The 16,903-nt window shown below is 43.5% G+C and overlaps 1 protein-coding gene across 3 annotated transcripts in view; it reads left to right on the forward strand.

Moving 5' to 3' along the window:
• Positions 1–16,903, forward strand: part of CNTN5 (contactin 5) — a 975,836-nt gene that overhangs the window by 647,880 nt on the left and 311,053 nt on the right. For all 3 annotated transcript variants that reach the window (XM_073337877.1, XM_073337885.1, XM_073337894.1), the window contains 2 exons: positions 7,140–7,263; positions 8,967–9,142. In XM_073337877.1, coding sequence (XP_073193978.1) covers positions 7,140–7,263; positions 8,967–9,142 — 300 coding nt within the window. The remainder of the gene's footprint in view (positions 1–7,139; positions 7,264–8,966; positions 9,143–16,903) is intronic.

The following is a 16,903-nucleotide window of genomic DNA, read 5'->3' on the forward strand; positions in this document are numbered from 1 at the left end:
CCAGAATTCCTTGTCCTATCGTTGCAGCTGTCACTTATTTGCTGTTTATTATTGGGTAATTTTTTTAAACATCTGTTTTTTATAAGTGTCTGTTTTCCAGCGGATTACTAGGAATGCTGTGAACATTAGTCAATGTATCACTGTAAAACTTTTCTCCGTCATCAAAAATATATGCATGAATTGTTCCCAGTGGTGCTGGCTTCCGTTGCACCATTCGCTCTCTTAGCTGGTCACCTGTGCTCCAGTAGCATCCATTCACAAGACAGCTGGCAGCGTTTAGGGTGCAGTCTGTGGCCATTGATGTGGAATCAATCTGTGTGCCCTCTGTGGACTGCTTGCTGTGCCATTGTAATAGACGACTGCTATGTCTACATCTGCTTGCTACGCCATTGTAGCGTGCCAGACTTTTGTCCACCATAGAAACTGGTGAGCTCTTCACTATTGAACCAATCGCTGGGAGCATGGGTCAATGAGTGTCAGGGTGTGTACCGCTCACTGGTAGGCCTGTTCAGTATGCCTCTGGGGCCCCATCCTGCTCCAAGATCCCTTGAAGAATTTGCCTGGGCATGTAAGGAGCCAGTTACCCGTTGGTACCACTCAGGAGGTACTGCAAGGGTCTTGCCAGTGGATAGACTATATACCAGCAGGAGGACATATTAACTCAGCTTCATTTGCATTGCTGGCTGGTAGCCACTGATGATAGAATCACTACGTTGATCACTGTCACTACATGCTCCATGTAGGTCTGTGTCACTAACCATGCGGTAGCACCAATCAAGACCATGCTGGAAAGCAATAGTCAACAATGGGGTTACCCACTGAGATCAACCGCCGATGGATTTTTGAGGCACAGAGGCTGAGACGTAAATAGTGGCAGACTGAGCAGGCACAGATTGTAATCCCTTTCTCAGCACTGAGATACTTACGCACTTCCTGCAGAAAGGACTGCCACTCACAGATCGTTCTCTTTCGCCACAGCCTTACTCACGGAACATAAGTCGATGTCATTTCCACTCATGAAGGACAAACCCCCCTGCCCTGTCTCTTCCCACCCAGTGCCGACCCCTCCCCCGAGCACATCCCATCCCCGCTCCTCCTCGTGCCTCCTGCATGCCATGAAACAGCTGATTACAGCGAGCGGGTGGGGTTGGGAGGGAGGAGGAGGAGTTGACTGACGGGGCACCTGGAAGATGGGAAGCGCTGGGAGCGAGGCGGGAGCTGATAGGAAGATTGCCTGTGGTGCTAAGCACTCACTAATTTTTTTCCATGGGTGCTCCAGGGCTGAAGCACCCACGGAGTCAGCGCCTATTGTGCCCTCACTCTGTACCCTCAATCTGTTTGACTTCATTGGGACGGTGTGTAGGTGCAGGATTGTGTGCTAGCAAATCTCATTATATCAGAACTGCCACCCTTAACAGATCACAAATTATAAAATGGACCACCAAAAATCCAGAGATTACCACCCCCTCCCAAACCAAGATTTCAATTTTAGAAGATATTGTGCTTGTTTTGTTTCTTCTGATTTTTGAATTCCCCCTGCCCTTCCCCAGGGTTTGTGTGAGACAATTAGTGTTGCCTGCTCTCCCAATTTTATTGGGAAAGTTGATTTTGGGCCCAGCTGCAGGAGCTTTCTCCCCCACCCCAGCAGTTCAGTACCCCTCAGTTCAGCTCCCCTCAGCCTCGGCTTCTCATGGGGTTCTTCACCCTGTCCTTTCCCAGGGGTGGGAGCTACAGCATGTCATGTTGTATTAATTTAGATGGACCACATGGGGCACAGGTGCTAACATAACCCAGTCACTATTCAATGTTAAACAGTTTAAACAAGATTCAGGTGTTGGTAAACAGAGACCTGAGCCTGCTTAGTACCATGGCTAACACATCATAAAAAATCCTTTCATTAATATCCAAAAAAGAAGGGAAAACAGTTACAGCAGTCTCTTAGATGGTATCAAAGATAACTGTTTTTTTGCGGGGAAAAGAGAATACATTAGGTGAAATGAGCTGGAGCTGTAGTTATTGCTGTTGCTGTTAAAGTCCGATTCTGTTTGTTAGGAAAACAAGGCAAACACACACAAAAGGGGGAGAGGAAAGAACAGCAAAGATAGAAGCTGCATTTTCTGTCTCTGATGCTGACTTTCACTTTCCCCTTCACTGCTGGAAAAACACAGGCACATCACACTATCTTATTATCCACTCAGACCTGGCAAACTCATCCTGGCACCAGGCTGTTTTGGGCACTGATTTAGCTAACGAATGTAGTATTGGTAACAAAATACTCCATAGTTAAATGCTACATTTTTTTCTTTTCTTCCCACTATCCCAAGGTACTGCAAATACACTTGAACACTCGGCCCACCACACCACCAAGTCTGAAGATTTGGATAAGATAGCACCTCGAGTTGAAACCATGGCTTGATTTTTATAAACCACCCTTCCTTTTTGCTAAACTCCAGTCTCATCAATTTCTTATTCTAGTAGTGTATCTCGGCATGCTGCTGAATTGCAAGAAACAACTGAAGGTCACTTTTATTAGTATTTTTAGCTTGCTTAAAGGATGGATTACCTAGTGAATCTTTTGATTGTTAGAAAAAGCTGGTGCTGACTTAGGCCGTTAGTACAGGATATTAAATAACTTGTATAATATAAATGACACCAATAGCTTATTGTTTATTGAAGAAATATAGAAGCATGGCCTGATCTGAAAAACTCCTGTACATAAATTCCATTGAAGCCATGTGTCTATATATGACTTTAAAACAAACAAGCTGAAGTAACTATTTGCAGGATCAAACAGAGCCTTAAATTGTTTTGCAGCAGTGGGTTGACATAGACAATGGCATTAAGATACTATGCTACTGTAAGCACAGAGGGAAAAAAACCTGAAAGAAATGGAAATTGGGGATTGTCAATTGCACCTACTCTGGCTTGTTTGCTTCACACATTGCTGAGCTAGTTTTAATCTTGTGTTTGTAGAAATACAAGTATCTGAAGTTATATCTTTTATTTTTTAGATTTTCCACATTAAACTAGCAATAAGCTTTTGATTCATTTCAACATATGTAAACACATCTTTATTAAAAAAAAGATTGAAAGGATAACTACAGTAGAACCTCAGAGTTAGGAACACCTTGGGAATGGAGGTTGTTCATAACTCTGAAATGTTCGTTACTCTGAACAAAACATTCTGGTGGTTCTTTCAAAAGTTTACAACTGAACGTAGACTTAATGCAGCTTTGAAACTTTACAAATTTCTGAAGAAAAACACTGTGCTTTTTCTTAATTTTTTTAGTAGCTTACGTTTAGCACAGTATTATGCTGTATTTGCCCTTTTTTTTTTTTTTGCTGCCTGATCGCGTACTTACAGTTCCAGATAAGGTCTGTGGATGACTAGTCAGTTCATAACTCTGAGGTTCTACTGAAGCTTTTGTTTGGCCTTTTCTTAATATGGAAAGAACTGAATAAACAAAAAGACACACAGATCTTAATAGAGTGCAATTTCTAGAGAGAATCAACTATATGACATCAACATTTGTCTGACAAAACGGTCAACCAGTGAACGATTCCTGTGATCCTCATCCTTTTTTCATACCCTAAGATTCCTTTTGGTATATTAGGACCCCTACTACCAGAATTCTTCTACTGTCTATCTCAGGGGTGGGCAAACTTTTTGGGCCGAGGGCCACATCTGGGTGGGGAAACTGTATGCAGGGCAGGGGGTTCGGGTGCGGAAAGGAGTGCGGGGTGTGGGAGGGGTTGCGGTGTGCAGGAAAGGGGCTCAGGGCAAGGGATGGGGGCAGAGGAGGGGTGCAGGGTGTATGAGGGGGCTCAGGGAAGGGGGGAGGGGTGCAGAGTGCAGGAAGGGGCTCAGGGCAGGGGAGCAGGAGGGGTGCGGACTGCGGGAGGGAGCTCAGGGCAGGAGTTTGGGGTGCAGGAGGGGTGCGGCAGGGAACTCAGGGCAGGGGGTTGGGGTCCAGGAGGGGTGCGGCTGGGGGCTTAGGGCAGGGAGTTAGGGTGCAGGAGGGGTTCAGGCTGCAGCCTGGCGCCGCTTACCTAAAGCGGCTCCGGGGTGGCAGCGGCGCCCACCGGGACCAGGGCAAGCTCCTGCCTGCCTGCCTGCCTGCCTGCCCAGGCCCCACGCCGTGCTGCTCCGGAAAGTGACCAGCACCATGTCCCTGCGCGGCCCCGGGGCGGAGACAGGACACAGGGCTCCATGCACTGCCCTTGCCACACCTCCAGGTACCTCCCCTGAAGCTCCCATTGGCTGCAGTTCCCCATTCCCGGCCAATGGGAGCTGTGGGGGGCGGTACCTGGAGGCAAGGGCAACCCCCGGAGCCCTCTGGCCCCCCCACCCCGGGGCCCCAGGGACATGGTGCCGCCCACTTCTGAGAGCAGCGCAAGGCCTGCAGCACCACAGGGGGCAATCCCGTGGGCCAGATCCAAAGCCCTGATGGGCCAGATCCGGCCCGCGGGCCGTAATTTGCCCACCCCTGGTCTATCTGCATAACCCTCCCATTTAGAAATATAGAAAGTCATGATGCCCAGGTTGTGTAACCCCGCACCCATTAAAGTCGTCCTAAATTATTAATGGATTTACAATAAAGGGCAGTGACACAGCAGTTACCATATGGAATTTTAAAAGGGTAGTACCATTAAAATAGAATTAGAAGGTTGTTTCCCCATCAAATCATAATTTGCCAACACTTGTCTCAATATTACCTCAGATTACCCACTGTTTTCCCTATATGTAGGACAGGAGGTGTTCGTGATAACAGTTGGCAAATGTTAATGTTATAGACTCAATGTTACATTAGGTCACTACTGGTGAAGTATAAGTGCTTTATTGAACTATGCATGGATCTGTCACTCTTCTTAAATTTAGATATTTGTTTTTAAAACTTGCCATCATACATCAGTGTTAAGTAAGGGGTTGGTAACGAGCACAGTGGTATTTTATTTCTTGATCCTGTAAAGGAAGTAAGTCACTGTTCTTTCTTTTTCTGCTCTGTCTGGTCTCTCTTGTGCATTTGTCACCAGACTCCTCTATTCCATATATATAGTTCTGTGTAATCTTTGCTCTAAAATGCTGAGAGCTCTATAATAGTGAAGACAAATTTGTATGGTTTACATTCACTTGTTTACCTACGTCAGATGATCTGACAAATGTCCATTACTGAAAACCAGAAAAAAAATATTTTCAGTTTTTTTGTACAAGTGTCCACCTGTTTTAAAACCAGCTTCTATTGTGAGTTGAATCACTTAAACAGTGTTCATTAGGATTATGGACCAGCCCAAACTGTGCGGCTCCGTGTGCCTTAATTCACTTAGTGCAGTTCGCCAAAAGGGGATCCTGTGGCCAGAAAGGGGTGGGTTCCAAAAAGTGACCAAATTAGGCCATTTTTTGTATGTCAACAGCAAGCAGAAATGCCTAAGTGAGGTGTTTTCTCAGGTGCACATACAAAGCTAGTCCTGGGGTAGCTTATTTTTAGTTTGGCAGCCTGCCCTGATAGGAGGGTGATAAGAAGCCAACTGCCAACATGTGTTTCTACAAATATATTAGGCTGACTTAAACAGCCAAATGCCAAATGCTTTCCCCAAGCTCCTCAGGTGATTTTGGACAAACCTGGGAGATGTTTTATTATGTGAACTGTAAACTGTAAAACTGAGATAGATGAACCCCTGCTCCTCTGTGTTTCATTGTGTGTAAAGGGAAAATGTGTATGTTTGCCCCCAAATCCTTAGACCAGTAATTGCAAATTAAATTACAGGCACTGTCCCAAATACAGAGGTGAGTCTAAGAGAATTGGGAAGGAATCTAAATTGGTATAAATTACACTGTATTTTACTTCTACTACCCTGTATTACACTTGCTGAGACTTACATGATCAGACACATTATACTAATTTGAAATTTATACTCCTTCAACACACCACATCTAGATTTGGCCCATAGATTCAATGCATACCAATCTCTCTCAATTCAGTCATACTAATGCTTATATACTAATAGACCAAATTCACAGGTGACATGGGAGAAAATGTACATTTTAGATTTCAATATACACACAGGTGTGGCAGGACTCACCAGCTGGTGCTGTTACAAATAATTTTACAAGTTCTTTTCCTTAGTGTGAGAGTACTTTACATGCCCTGAAATAAAGGACGTGTTGGTATTTATTTTGTGCTACAATCCACAGGCAACAACTTTCTGATTTCCTTGGGGGTGCTCGACCCCTGCTATGCCCCAGGCTCTGCCCCCAGTCCACCCCGTCCCCCAGACCCTACCCTGTTCCCCCTCTTCCCACCCTGCCACTTTCAACTCCCACTCCGCCCCAGCCCACCTCTTCTTGCCCCGTTCTGCCCCTCCCCCGAGCATGCCCTGCCCTCACCCCGCCTCTTCCTGCTCCTGCTCCTCTGTCTTCCCCCCCCAGCACCTCCTGCCCCATTCTGAACAGCTGATCCGCAGTGGGTGGGAGGCACTGGAGGGGAAAGCGTGGAGCTGATCAGCAGGGCCCACCAGTGGGTGTTGAGCACCCACTATTCTTTTCCATGGGTGCTCCAGCCCCAAAGCACCCACCGAGTCGGCGCCTATGCTACAATCTCTTTGGGGGGAGCTGTTGAAAGCAGCCAGTTTGCTCTCTGAATTAATCTTTAACTAAAGTCAACTTTTGGGGAAGAATTGCTTCCTGGGAACTGTATATAGATGTGTATATGTAACTGTATATAGGTGTATAGAGTGTAAATAGAACAAGTTACACTAAGAAAATACCCAGAGTCCATGTCACTGATTTCTTATCCAATGGGAAGCTGACCTATAAAGTCCCAATATCTGCTGCTGCTCAGCAGAAGGGCAATGTTACATGACCTTTCCCCATGCTTTAAATTATTTATTATCCTTACAAATGAATGTAGTAGATCTCTAAGGAAACAATATTCAAGTACCGTTGTCTCTGAATTTACTGCTGTGGCATTTCCTTACCATATTTTAGTTTTTAAACCCACAGCATCTGGAGGCATTTGATGGTCAGTCTGTGGAAAAAACATATGCAATGCAGTGTGATATTATAACCTGAGTATATAAGAGCTCTGATAAGGTAACATTTACTAAGAGTTCTGAAACTCGGACTCCTTGTGTTTCTGCAGAAAGTGTGGATTACGGGCCGGTGTTTATACAAGAGCCGGATGATGTGATTTTTCCTACTGATTCTGAAGAGAAGAAAGTGTCTCTGAATTGCCAAGCACGAGGAAACCCTGCTCCTATTTACAGGTACAGTGAGTCCGTTGAGAATTTTTTGCAGCTTTCAGAATGAATGGTGCTCTCCTTCTGAACAGCAGCATGAGGCTGGGGAACAAAGTAATGGAAAGGCTTAGCGGCCCAAACATAATAGCCCTGTTCCTTGGCTCTGGGACCAGTGGGGACTCTAAGGAGGCAAGTGGAACAGGCAACTGGCAGGAGTTATAGCCCCACGCCCCCTTGCTTCCTAAGAGATTCCACCAGTAGGCACCTTTCACACTGGATGGTCCCCCAGCCTGGCTTTCTGTGAATGGGAAATGCAGGCCACAGTCTCTGCAAGTCCACGTGAGGATCTGAGTAGAGGCATCCATGGTTAGGTTGTCTGTCTGGATACAGGTGCAGGTGGAGGAGACAGGAGGAGCATTGGCACTGGTGATGGGGCACTTCCCAACCATAGCAATTATATTACAACTCCCTCACAAACTCCCCTGTTCGCTAGCTCCCCTTGGTCGCTTAGCCTCTGTCTTTTAAGGCCTTCTCTCCTAGGTTAATCACACAGGGAGCGGTGATTCTCAAGGCTGATTGAGGCTGATCAAAGATAGTCAAGGATGATCCAGGGAACGAAGGCCTCAAACAGTCTGCAGACACACAATCCCAACTGACCCAGTAACTGAAATAACTGAAAATAACTGAAATAATCTGAAAGAGAAAGAAAAACACAAACAGCCAAACAAACTCACTCACCCCAAAGTTAGTACTCGTACCTTGTTCGTTCAGCAGGGGGATCTCCTTCTCCCCCTCTCAAACTCTCCTGTCCACCTACTAGCTCCTCAAAGTATTAGTCTTAGTCCCTGAATCCTAGTCTCCTCTCCTAGACAATTTCAGTCTCCCTCCCACACCACAACCCAGATTCCTCATCCCAGTCAATTTCCCTTGTTGCCTCTCCCACAAGTTCAGTTCTTGTGCCCTCTGCATTTGAATCAAGCAGCTTCTTTGTCTATGGCTCCTGGGCCCACCAAAGTGGGTCATTCAAAGCACAGGGGAGACAGACTCCCTGCTTTCAGTTCCATGGAATCATAGACTATCAGGGTTGGAAGGGACCTCAGGAGGTCATCTAGTCCAACCCCCTGCTCAGAGCAGGACCAATCCCCGACTAAATCATCCCAGCCAGGGCTTTGTCAAAATTAGCTGTTACCACTCAAGAAAGAGACCTTGGAGTCATTGTGGAGAGTTCTCTGAAAACATCTGCTCTATGTGAAGCGGCACTGTAAAATAGTTAACAGAATATTAGGAACCATTAGGAAAGGGATAGATAATACCTTGAATATTGCACACAGTTCTGGTTACCAATCCATGAGAGGACCTTCCCTTGTTTCCCATGACACCTTACTTTGCTTAAGAGCTTTTGGGGAGGGACCTTGTCAAAGGCTTTCTGTATTTTTTCATATTTTCAAAACAATGTATGTTCCCCTACCCTGGTTCTCAGAAATGTCTAAACTGTTTTAGCTGAAAGTTTCAAAAAACAAAACAATCAGCTCAAACTGTTAAAGTTTGGCGAAGCTACAAACAATTGAAAACAGGATCTTATCATGGGAAGTATCTGGTGACTTTAATAAAGACATTGGTATGAGCACTGCCTGTAATAATCATCTTGACTCATTTACATCTTTTACATGGTTTCAGAAGTGTCCTTTTCCAGACAATTGCTGAACTAGTTTCTCCCATTTTCTCCCAAGATGGCTACGAAATGGAACTGAAATTGATATTGAAAGTGATTACCGCTACAGTTTGATAGAAGGAAGTTTTATCATCAACAATCCCAATGAAGCAAAGGATTCTGGGCAATATCAATGTTTAACCACCAATGTGTTTGGAAGTATTTTGAGCAGAGAGGCCACCCTTCAGTTTGCATGTGAGTAACAGTATTTTAACATGGATTCAACTATTACACTGCTTAATAAGCTTCTGTATTGTAATTTTTAAATGCCCTATATAAATAGCATTATCATGTACAGACTTTTATTATTCCATGCAAAATGGGAGGGTTAGAAATAAACTACCTTGTTTATGAGAGAGAGCTGTTACTTGTGTAACTTTTAAGAGACTGAGACTAGCCAGAGAACTCTTGTAAAAAACCACAATTGCTGTAAAATTTAATTTTCAGTTTCTACATTTTCCAGTGATATTTTTCATGTAATGCTAATTTTCTGATGACCACATAATTCATTTTATCATACAGAGCTTTGTGTGTACATTACCTAAATTCATTTTATCCATCACTATAGCTTTGTGTACGCACGCACACACACACACACACACATACACACACACAGTCAGCTATAAGAGACTGTGACAAAATGAATTATATTAATGTCAGAAAATTGGAATTAAATGAATGATCATGAAATAAATGAAAAAATCACTAGTGAATGTAAAAATGGAAAATTAAATGGCCCAGCATCTAAAATAATGTGTTGTCTGCAATTTATATATATATCAATATATAGTGACAAATCTATGCATAGATAGATAGATCTTTGTCATTGCATGTGTGCGTATTTATATCTATAAAAGATATAAAGAGAGAAATCCATTTCGTGACTCAGAGTAATATTCTGTAGATTGTTAAGAAAATATTCTTGTTTAAAAATTGGGCTTTCTCATGAGCCACTAGTTGCCACTGAGGAAATGCACATTTTTTCACAGAATCAGGTATCCTCCCTCCAGCAGTGGCTTATCCTTGTTGCTTCTCGGGAAGGCAAACATCCATTCTGAGACACATCAAGTCATATTATGTAAGGATTTAGTAAGAGAGCGGGATGTAGTAAGAGTAAGAGCTGGGCAAATAACTGGTATTTTTATTTGCTGGCACTTCTGGAAAACAAAAAATAAAAAAAATCAGTTCAATCCAAACCAAGTCTGAAAATTGTGAAAAATTTCAGTATATCTAAAAAATCACTTTCAGGCATTTTCAAAAATAGATGCATGAAACAAGAAGCAGCAATGGCAAGCAGCAGCAGCTCCCTTACAATGTTTAGCCCAACGGTTACTGCACTTACCTAGGGTGTGAGAGACCTGGGTGCAATTCTCCCCTCTGCCTAACGGGAAGAAGGAATTTTAACTTGCATCTAACCGCATGGTTATATGATATTCTGGTGTAGGCAGTCTCAGTCCCTGTGGCTGCAGCTGCACCACTTCATATGAATAATTAAATAAGCATTAGAACAGACCCTGAGTTCTCCTCCCCCAAGTTTGATGCCCTAATATCCAGTCTATAGTCATTGGACCAGGAAAAGAAAGTGAGAATGAGAATGACAATTCATTGTCATTCACAGTCACTCATAATGACACTGGATAGTCATCGGGCCAGGGAAAGAGCATGAGAATGACTCTATAGGCTGGTGATTAGGGCACTCACCTAGGAGGTGGGAGACCCAAGTTCAAGTGCTTACTCCACTGACTAATTAAACAAAATGGAATAGCTTCAACAGGAGAGAATGAGGGAGAGCTGTCCCAGAATATCCTATAACCCAGTGACTGGGCTACTTTCCTACAATGTAGAAGCCCTGAGTTCAAATCCCTTCTCCTTAGGCAGAGGGGGGGATTAAGCCTAGGTCTCCACATCCCAAGATGGTGCCTTAACCACTGAGCTAAAGATATAAGAGAGGCAGCCATAGCATGAGCACTGGCTTCTCCCCCTTCAGCTGTTTAGTGAATGGCTTCTAAGTCCCAAAAATATGGGAGGGGGGGATTGTTAGCCAAAACCATTAAGTGAATTCATGTCAAATTTATGAATTGTTTCAGTTCCACCAAAACTCTGTTTTTCAGTGAATAAACTCTTTGTCTAAAATTTTTTCCCAGACCCAGTAGATCCCAATTTCCCAGCTCCTACTGGCCCTGAAACATGAGGTGTTAAATTAGTTAAATTGCATGGCTGCAGTTGTTATTACTAATTTCCTTAATAAACTGGTGGAACTGTGTCTCTGTGCGAGGGTAGGGAAATATATATTTTACAGGCAGATTTCCACCAATTGTGCCACTGTTAAAATTCTATACTGAAATGTATAAGACTACAAAGGTACAAAATATATTCTCCATATTACAGAACAGTGTACTTACACTTAAAATGTTATAGTGATCTCATCAGTCATTTCTAGAACTCAGTCCTGAGTTCAGCACTGAGAAAATCCTGCTGGGTCTCACCTTCTTTGTAACAAAGCTATTGTAAAATGATTTTTTGGCTATGGAACATTATGACTGGTAAATGTGGGTTGTTTCAGGGCATTGAAACACGGTGTTTTGAGTCTCCTTCACAAAAATGACTAAAATGTAGGTCAGCTGACCCTAACTGCAACAAGAGAAGCTACTCAGGGGATGGGGCCAGAGTTACAAAAGGCAGTGTGGAATTTTAGTGTCTGACGGTTGCAACATACTCAGGATCCAATATACCTTTGTAAGGCTACAGTAAAATAAAATTTGTTCTCTTTTGACTAATTCTGACAGAATTATTCACCATCTCCACTTGGAACATATGAGGAGGGTTTTGTATTTGAAATTTTTGATCAGCATTCACATTTGCACTTGCAGATGTGGAAGTTGTTAGCGTATGGCTACTTGTAGGCGTTTTCTACCCATTATTTTAAACGGTTAGCTCTGGAGTGGCAGTAGAGCTTGCTACAGGGTAAGTTAATAGTAGAATGCTGGCTGACGAGGCCAGAGGTGAAGGTGGGCAAGGCTGCAAATCTCATAGGAGGGAAGGAGGATGTTGGTAGCAAATAGAGCACCATGAAAGAAGATGCAGAGTGGTGAAGGAAACAAAAAGAATATAAAGTAACCAAACTGAAGTGTGCTGGTGAGGGCTGGAGGGGCAGCAGGAGAGGAGAGGAGAGAGAAGAAAAGAACAGAATTTCCACTTGCACCAATGTAAAATGTTAATCTTTTAATAGTTTGGGAGCAACTCTGAAGCAAACAGCAATTCCAGTTATGATGTGCCGTCTAATCTCTGATCCTCTCTCCTGCTCTATGCTCCTTCAGATCTAACCACTCCCTCTACATCAGTTTCCCATTTTTCCTTGTGTTTCCTTACAGGCCATCCCCGACAACTAGAACTTGATTCCTGTCTTGGTGACCATGCTTCTGCCTTCTCTTTATATAAGCATGCCACTTCCATGAGGCCCATCAACCTTAATCCCCTCAACAGTGACATGTTGGTTTTGTTCATAAGAAAAATAGCAAACCATCCTCCCTCCCACCCAGAACAAAGACAACAATCTCTCCTAGTTTATAATTATGTGTGTGTGTCTACTTGTGTCTATTTGTTTACTTGGACTGTAGTATCTTTGAGGGCAGGACCTATAACTTCCCTTGTACAGTACCAAGCACACTGTTGCACTCAATAAATAATGGCTATTAGTCTTAAATATATCTTAATTCACACAGAGTTCTTCACTCTTTGAAGTATGTGTCTGGAATAGAATCATAGAATCATAGAAGTGTAGGACTGGAAGGGACTTCAACAGATCATCTAGTCCAGTCCCTGAACTCAAGGCAGGATTAATACTTCTGTCACATTTCTAATTCTTAATACTTCTTTCACATTTCTAATATAGTCCAGGCTGACAACTATTCTCCCATAATGCAGTGATTTTTTAATAATATGTAGCAATTCACTATATAAAATGGTGTCACTATGCTGTATTATGCTGATAAGAGCTTTGAATTGATAATGTGACATATCCAACTTCTCACACATCCTGCTGAGTTTAGAATCTGAAAGCTCATAGCAATCTATCAAAAGTTTAGATTCTGTGCGTCAGTTAGAAATGTGTGTCAGTAAATCAAAAAGAAAATGAATCAAGAATAAAGTCTTTCCATGCTGTTTCCGGCTTCAAAACATCTTTATATGCCAACCTTGCTAAATTGATAGTTCATATCTAAATCAGAACACACTGCTTTCCAGGGTATTCAGCTGATTTAGATCTGAATATAGTCTTCCTTGCAGCAGTAGTTTAAAAGTTAGAATAATTTCATCATGGGCTGTTGGGGGAATTGCAATATATAGTAGTAGTAATGTTAGTGCCCAGTAATATTAGTGCCCAGTAATGTAGTTCCACTATAGCTAATGATGATAATCAGCAGTTGCCATTAGGAAACCTGAATTCCAGGGGTTATAACTTGTAATGTGCGTCATAGATGCTTTTTTGTGCTCTTTACACTGCAGTATAAAGAATGTCTTTAGTATTTAAAACAAAATGTTGCAGATAGTTAATCCCTAATGCCTTAAAAAAATCCTCTACAGCATAATCAGAGCCTTTGTGAAACAATGTCATGGGCTTTACATATGTAGATATCCTGAGTAAAATATCTGTATCTCAGGGCTATACGTAATGCCCATTTCCCTTGCATTTAAATGCATTAACTTGTTGGTTACATCGTTGGGATATAATGCAATTTGGTTTTATGTACGATAGTGTCATTCGTTCACAAGGGATTCCAAAGCACTCTACTGGTAATGAAGGGTCAATATCGAAAGACTGGATTAATATAATCTTTAGGAAAGTTATGATTTAATTGGATCCAATTTTGACTGTGGGTATTATAGTCCATCAAGCAAAAAAATCCCAGTTATTTAAAGATAACTTGATTTACAGCAGGCTATCATCTTCAGAGCAGTTTAATAATACTGAGCCAGGCTGTACATCTTTAAAAAAATATCTCCCCTGTGGCAGTATAAATATCCTAGAGAGCACCAGTGCCAAAACAAACCCTTGGAAATACCAAATATGGCCACAGTTCAGAATGATCAACTGGGCCTTTAAGGAAGGATCCAGAACAATTTCAGTATAGTCCTATCACTCCCAACCAGCTTCAGCCCAGTTACCAGTTACCTAGGTTACCAGTGCCTGATCATCACGACTCAAAGATCTTACCACCTCCGTAAACTTATCTTTTGATACAAGTGTATTGTTCAAGATTCTAACAAAGACAGTCTCAATACTATGGCTGTACCTAAAACTGGAAGCCATGATGCAGGCCATTGCTGTATGTGAATGTTCACGTTGTTAAACTGAAACTTAGTTTTCTAAGATCTTGTCTAAACATACGGTTGTAGCCGAAGATCAGTTTGCAGTTTACAAACTCAGTCTAGCTGAGGTAGGTTTCTATGGAAAGAGGATTCATTAGAGATGGGATCACTTTTCATAGTTATGTTTGATAAGACTGGCAGCAAAGTATTCAAAAAGTATTTTGGCAAGATAGGACCTAGCCTGTAGTTAATGAGTCAAAGCCCAGCAATTTGACCATAATGTTCTGAAAGCTGGTCTAAAACCACCATGACATACCAAGACGTTTGAGCCAATGAGCTCTGGAGTTTGCATAGTGGCATTCACTTCCTCTTGTTTCCCCCAAACCGTGTGTTCTAGAAACCTAGAAATCAATCACACCTTACAGGGAGATTTACAGAAATAAGGTCATGTAATTGCTTGAGGTGCACGGTCTGCATCATTTTGGCAATTAATTAACTTTTTTGCAGCTTGTAGGTAACTAGACTTGCTCTTTCAATTCAGTAGAACAATGGTGCATAGCTCCAAAAAGCAGCATAGACAGTTTAAAGGAGTCCTTCAAGCAGCAGTGCAGAAAAAAGCACATGCTGTAGCATACACATGAAAAACATCGAGAAAGCTAACAAAACTGAAGGGTTCATATGTTACAATAGCCTCCAACTATGGACAACCAAGTTATGCACAAAGTTGCTGCGGTCATTGTTATGCGGTTCAACACCAATGCAACATTACAAGCACCATGATGTCACCTCCCTGTGCATGCATAGTTAAACCACAGTCCTCTCTGAAACCAAAAATTGGACTCTGAAAAACTTAGTTGGTATCTTCAAAGTTGGAGTACTTGAAGTGTGTGTTGCACAGCTAAAATTAATGAAATTAGCTGGACTGAATGTGGCTAGCTCAATGCAAAAATCATCCTCGGCCTGGCACAGCTTTACAATTTCTTAATTCAGTGGAGTTAGTCCAAATTTCCATGAGTGGAACAGGCTATGATTTGAACCTGTGTTTTTCAGTGTGGAGAAACCTCTTGTGTGCCAAAGGAGGACACAAGGCCTCTGCTTTCAGAAAACCCTGGCAGTCTGCTACTGTGGCAGATGTTGTGAGCACAAACCTAAACTTTGGTGACCAGCTAGTAGTTGTAATGAAGTATTTTTTTTTTCTATAAAATCCCTTTGGGAGAAGGAACTTACTTAATAATAGTCTGTAAAAGTTTTATGATATAACTTTATGTAGTATAAATCTATTCCAGTAGAGCAGAATTTACAATACTAATCTGATTCCCTTGACTTCTACTGGCTTATGTGGATGCAAATGCATAACCTAATTGAGGATTTACAAATAAAAGGTTAACAATAATTCTGAACACAGAGCTTTGTTTGCCTGTCTGCTCTTGTTATTGCTACATCAATTCAAATGTAAGTTATCTTTGGTGTTACTAGAACTGGTTGTGAAACTGACAAAATGCAAAGAGTGTTTCCAAATGAGTGAATTCTAGCCACTCTTAATGCAAAGCAACCACCTGTCCTTGCCCAGGCTTTGGAATGGGATACTGTAGCTTTGCTTATAACAAAAGATATACTTTTGCTGACTTTGCCACCCATAAAATCAGAGGCAGATTAAGATTTCTGGGGGTCCTGGGCCAAAGCAAGTGGGAGGTCCCTCCCCACCCCTTCCGCCTAGGATGACCAGATAGCAAGTATAAAAAATCGAGACAGGAGGTGGGGGGTAATAGGTACCTATATAAGAAAAAGCCTCCAAAATTGGGACTGTCCCTATAAAATTGGGACTTCTGCCCCTTCCACCTGCGACCTCGCCCACAGTCCCACCCCTTTCTGTCCCTTCCTCAGGCCTTCCCCTGTTCCACCCAGGGTCCCCCCCATTCCATCACCCCACTGCAGCCCCACAACCCCTTTTTCTCCTTTTTGCCCCACCCTACCCCACTGTGACCCCAGGATTGGAGAAGCTCTGTCCCCACGCCTTGGCCCCAGGGCTGCAGCAGGAAGTGAGAGCTCCCCCAGCCCTGAGGCCATTGCAGGTAGCGAGAGCTCCTCCAGTTCCAGGGCCACAGTGGGAGTCCAGGTGCTGGGGCGTCCCCTGGGGCGTCCCCTGCCACCCACTGCACTTCTGCGGAGGACCAGGGTCGGGGCACTTCCGCCCTGCTCACCTGGAGCTTCTGCCGGAGAATGGATCGGGCGTGGGGAGTTCTACTGCCACCCCACAGCTTCTGCCAGGGATGGGTGGTGGGCACGGGCAGGGGAGGGGGCTTTTCACCTGGAGGCTTCTACTGGGAATGGGGTCAGGTCGGGGACCACTGGGAGGGGTCTTTCCCCATCCTACAGCTTCTGCCAGGGATGGGTGGTGGGCCCTGGGGGTTGGGGGGCTTACCCTGCTGCCCCGTGGCTTCCATTGGGGATGGGGTTGGGTCAGAGACTGCTGGGAGGGGTGTTTGCCCATCCCACAGTTTCTGCTAGGGTCAGGGGCTGCTGGAGAGTGGGGGTGCTTCCCCCATCCTGCAGCTGCTGCCACAGAGTGGGGTCCCAGGATGCTGGGGGAGGCTTCCCCCACCCAGTGCTGCTGCACAGAGTGGGGTTGGGCCCGGCGGATTTTTTCCG

Source organism: Lepidochelys kempii, chromosome 1 (assembly GCF_965140265.1).
Source record: "Lepidochelys kempii isolate rLepKem1 chromosome 1, rLepKem1.hap2, whole genome shotgun sequence".
Lineage (NCBI taxonomy): Eukaryota > Metazoa > Chordata > Testudines > Cheloniidae > Lepidochelys > Lepidochelys kempii.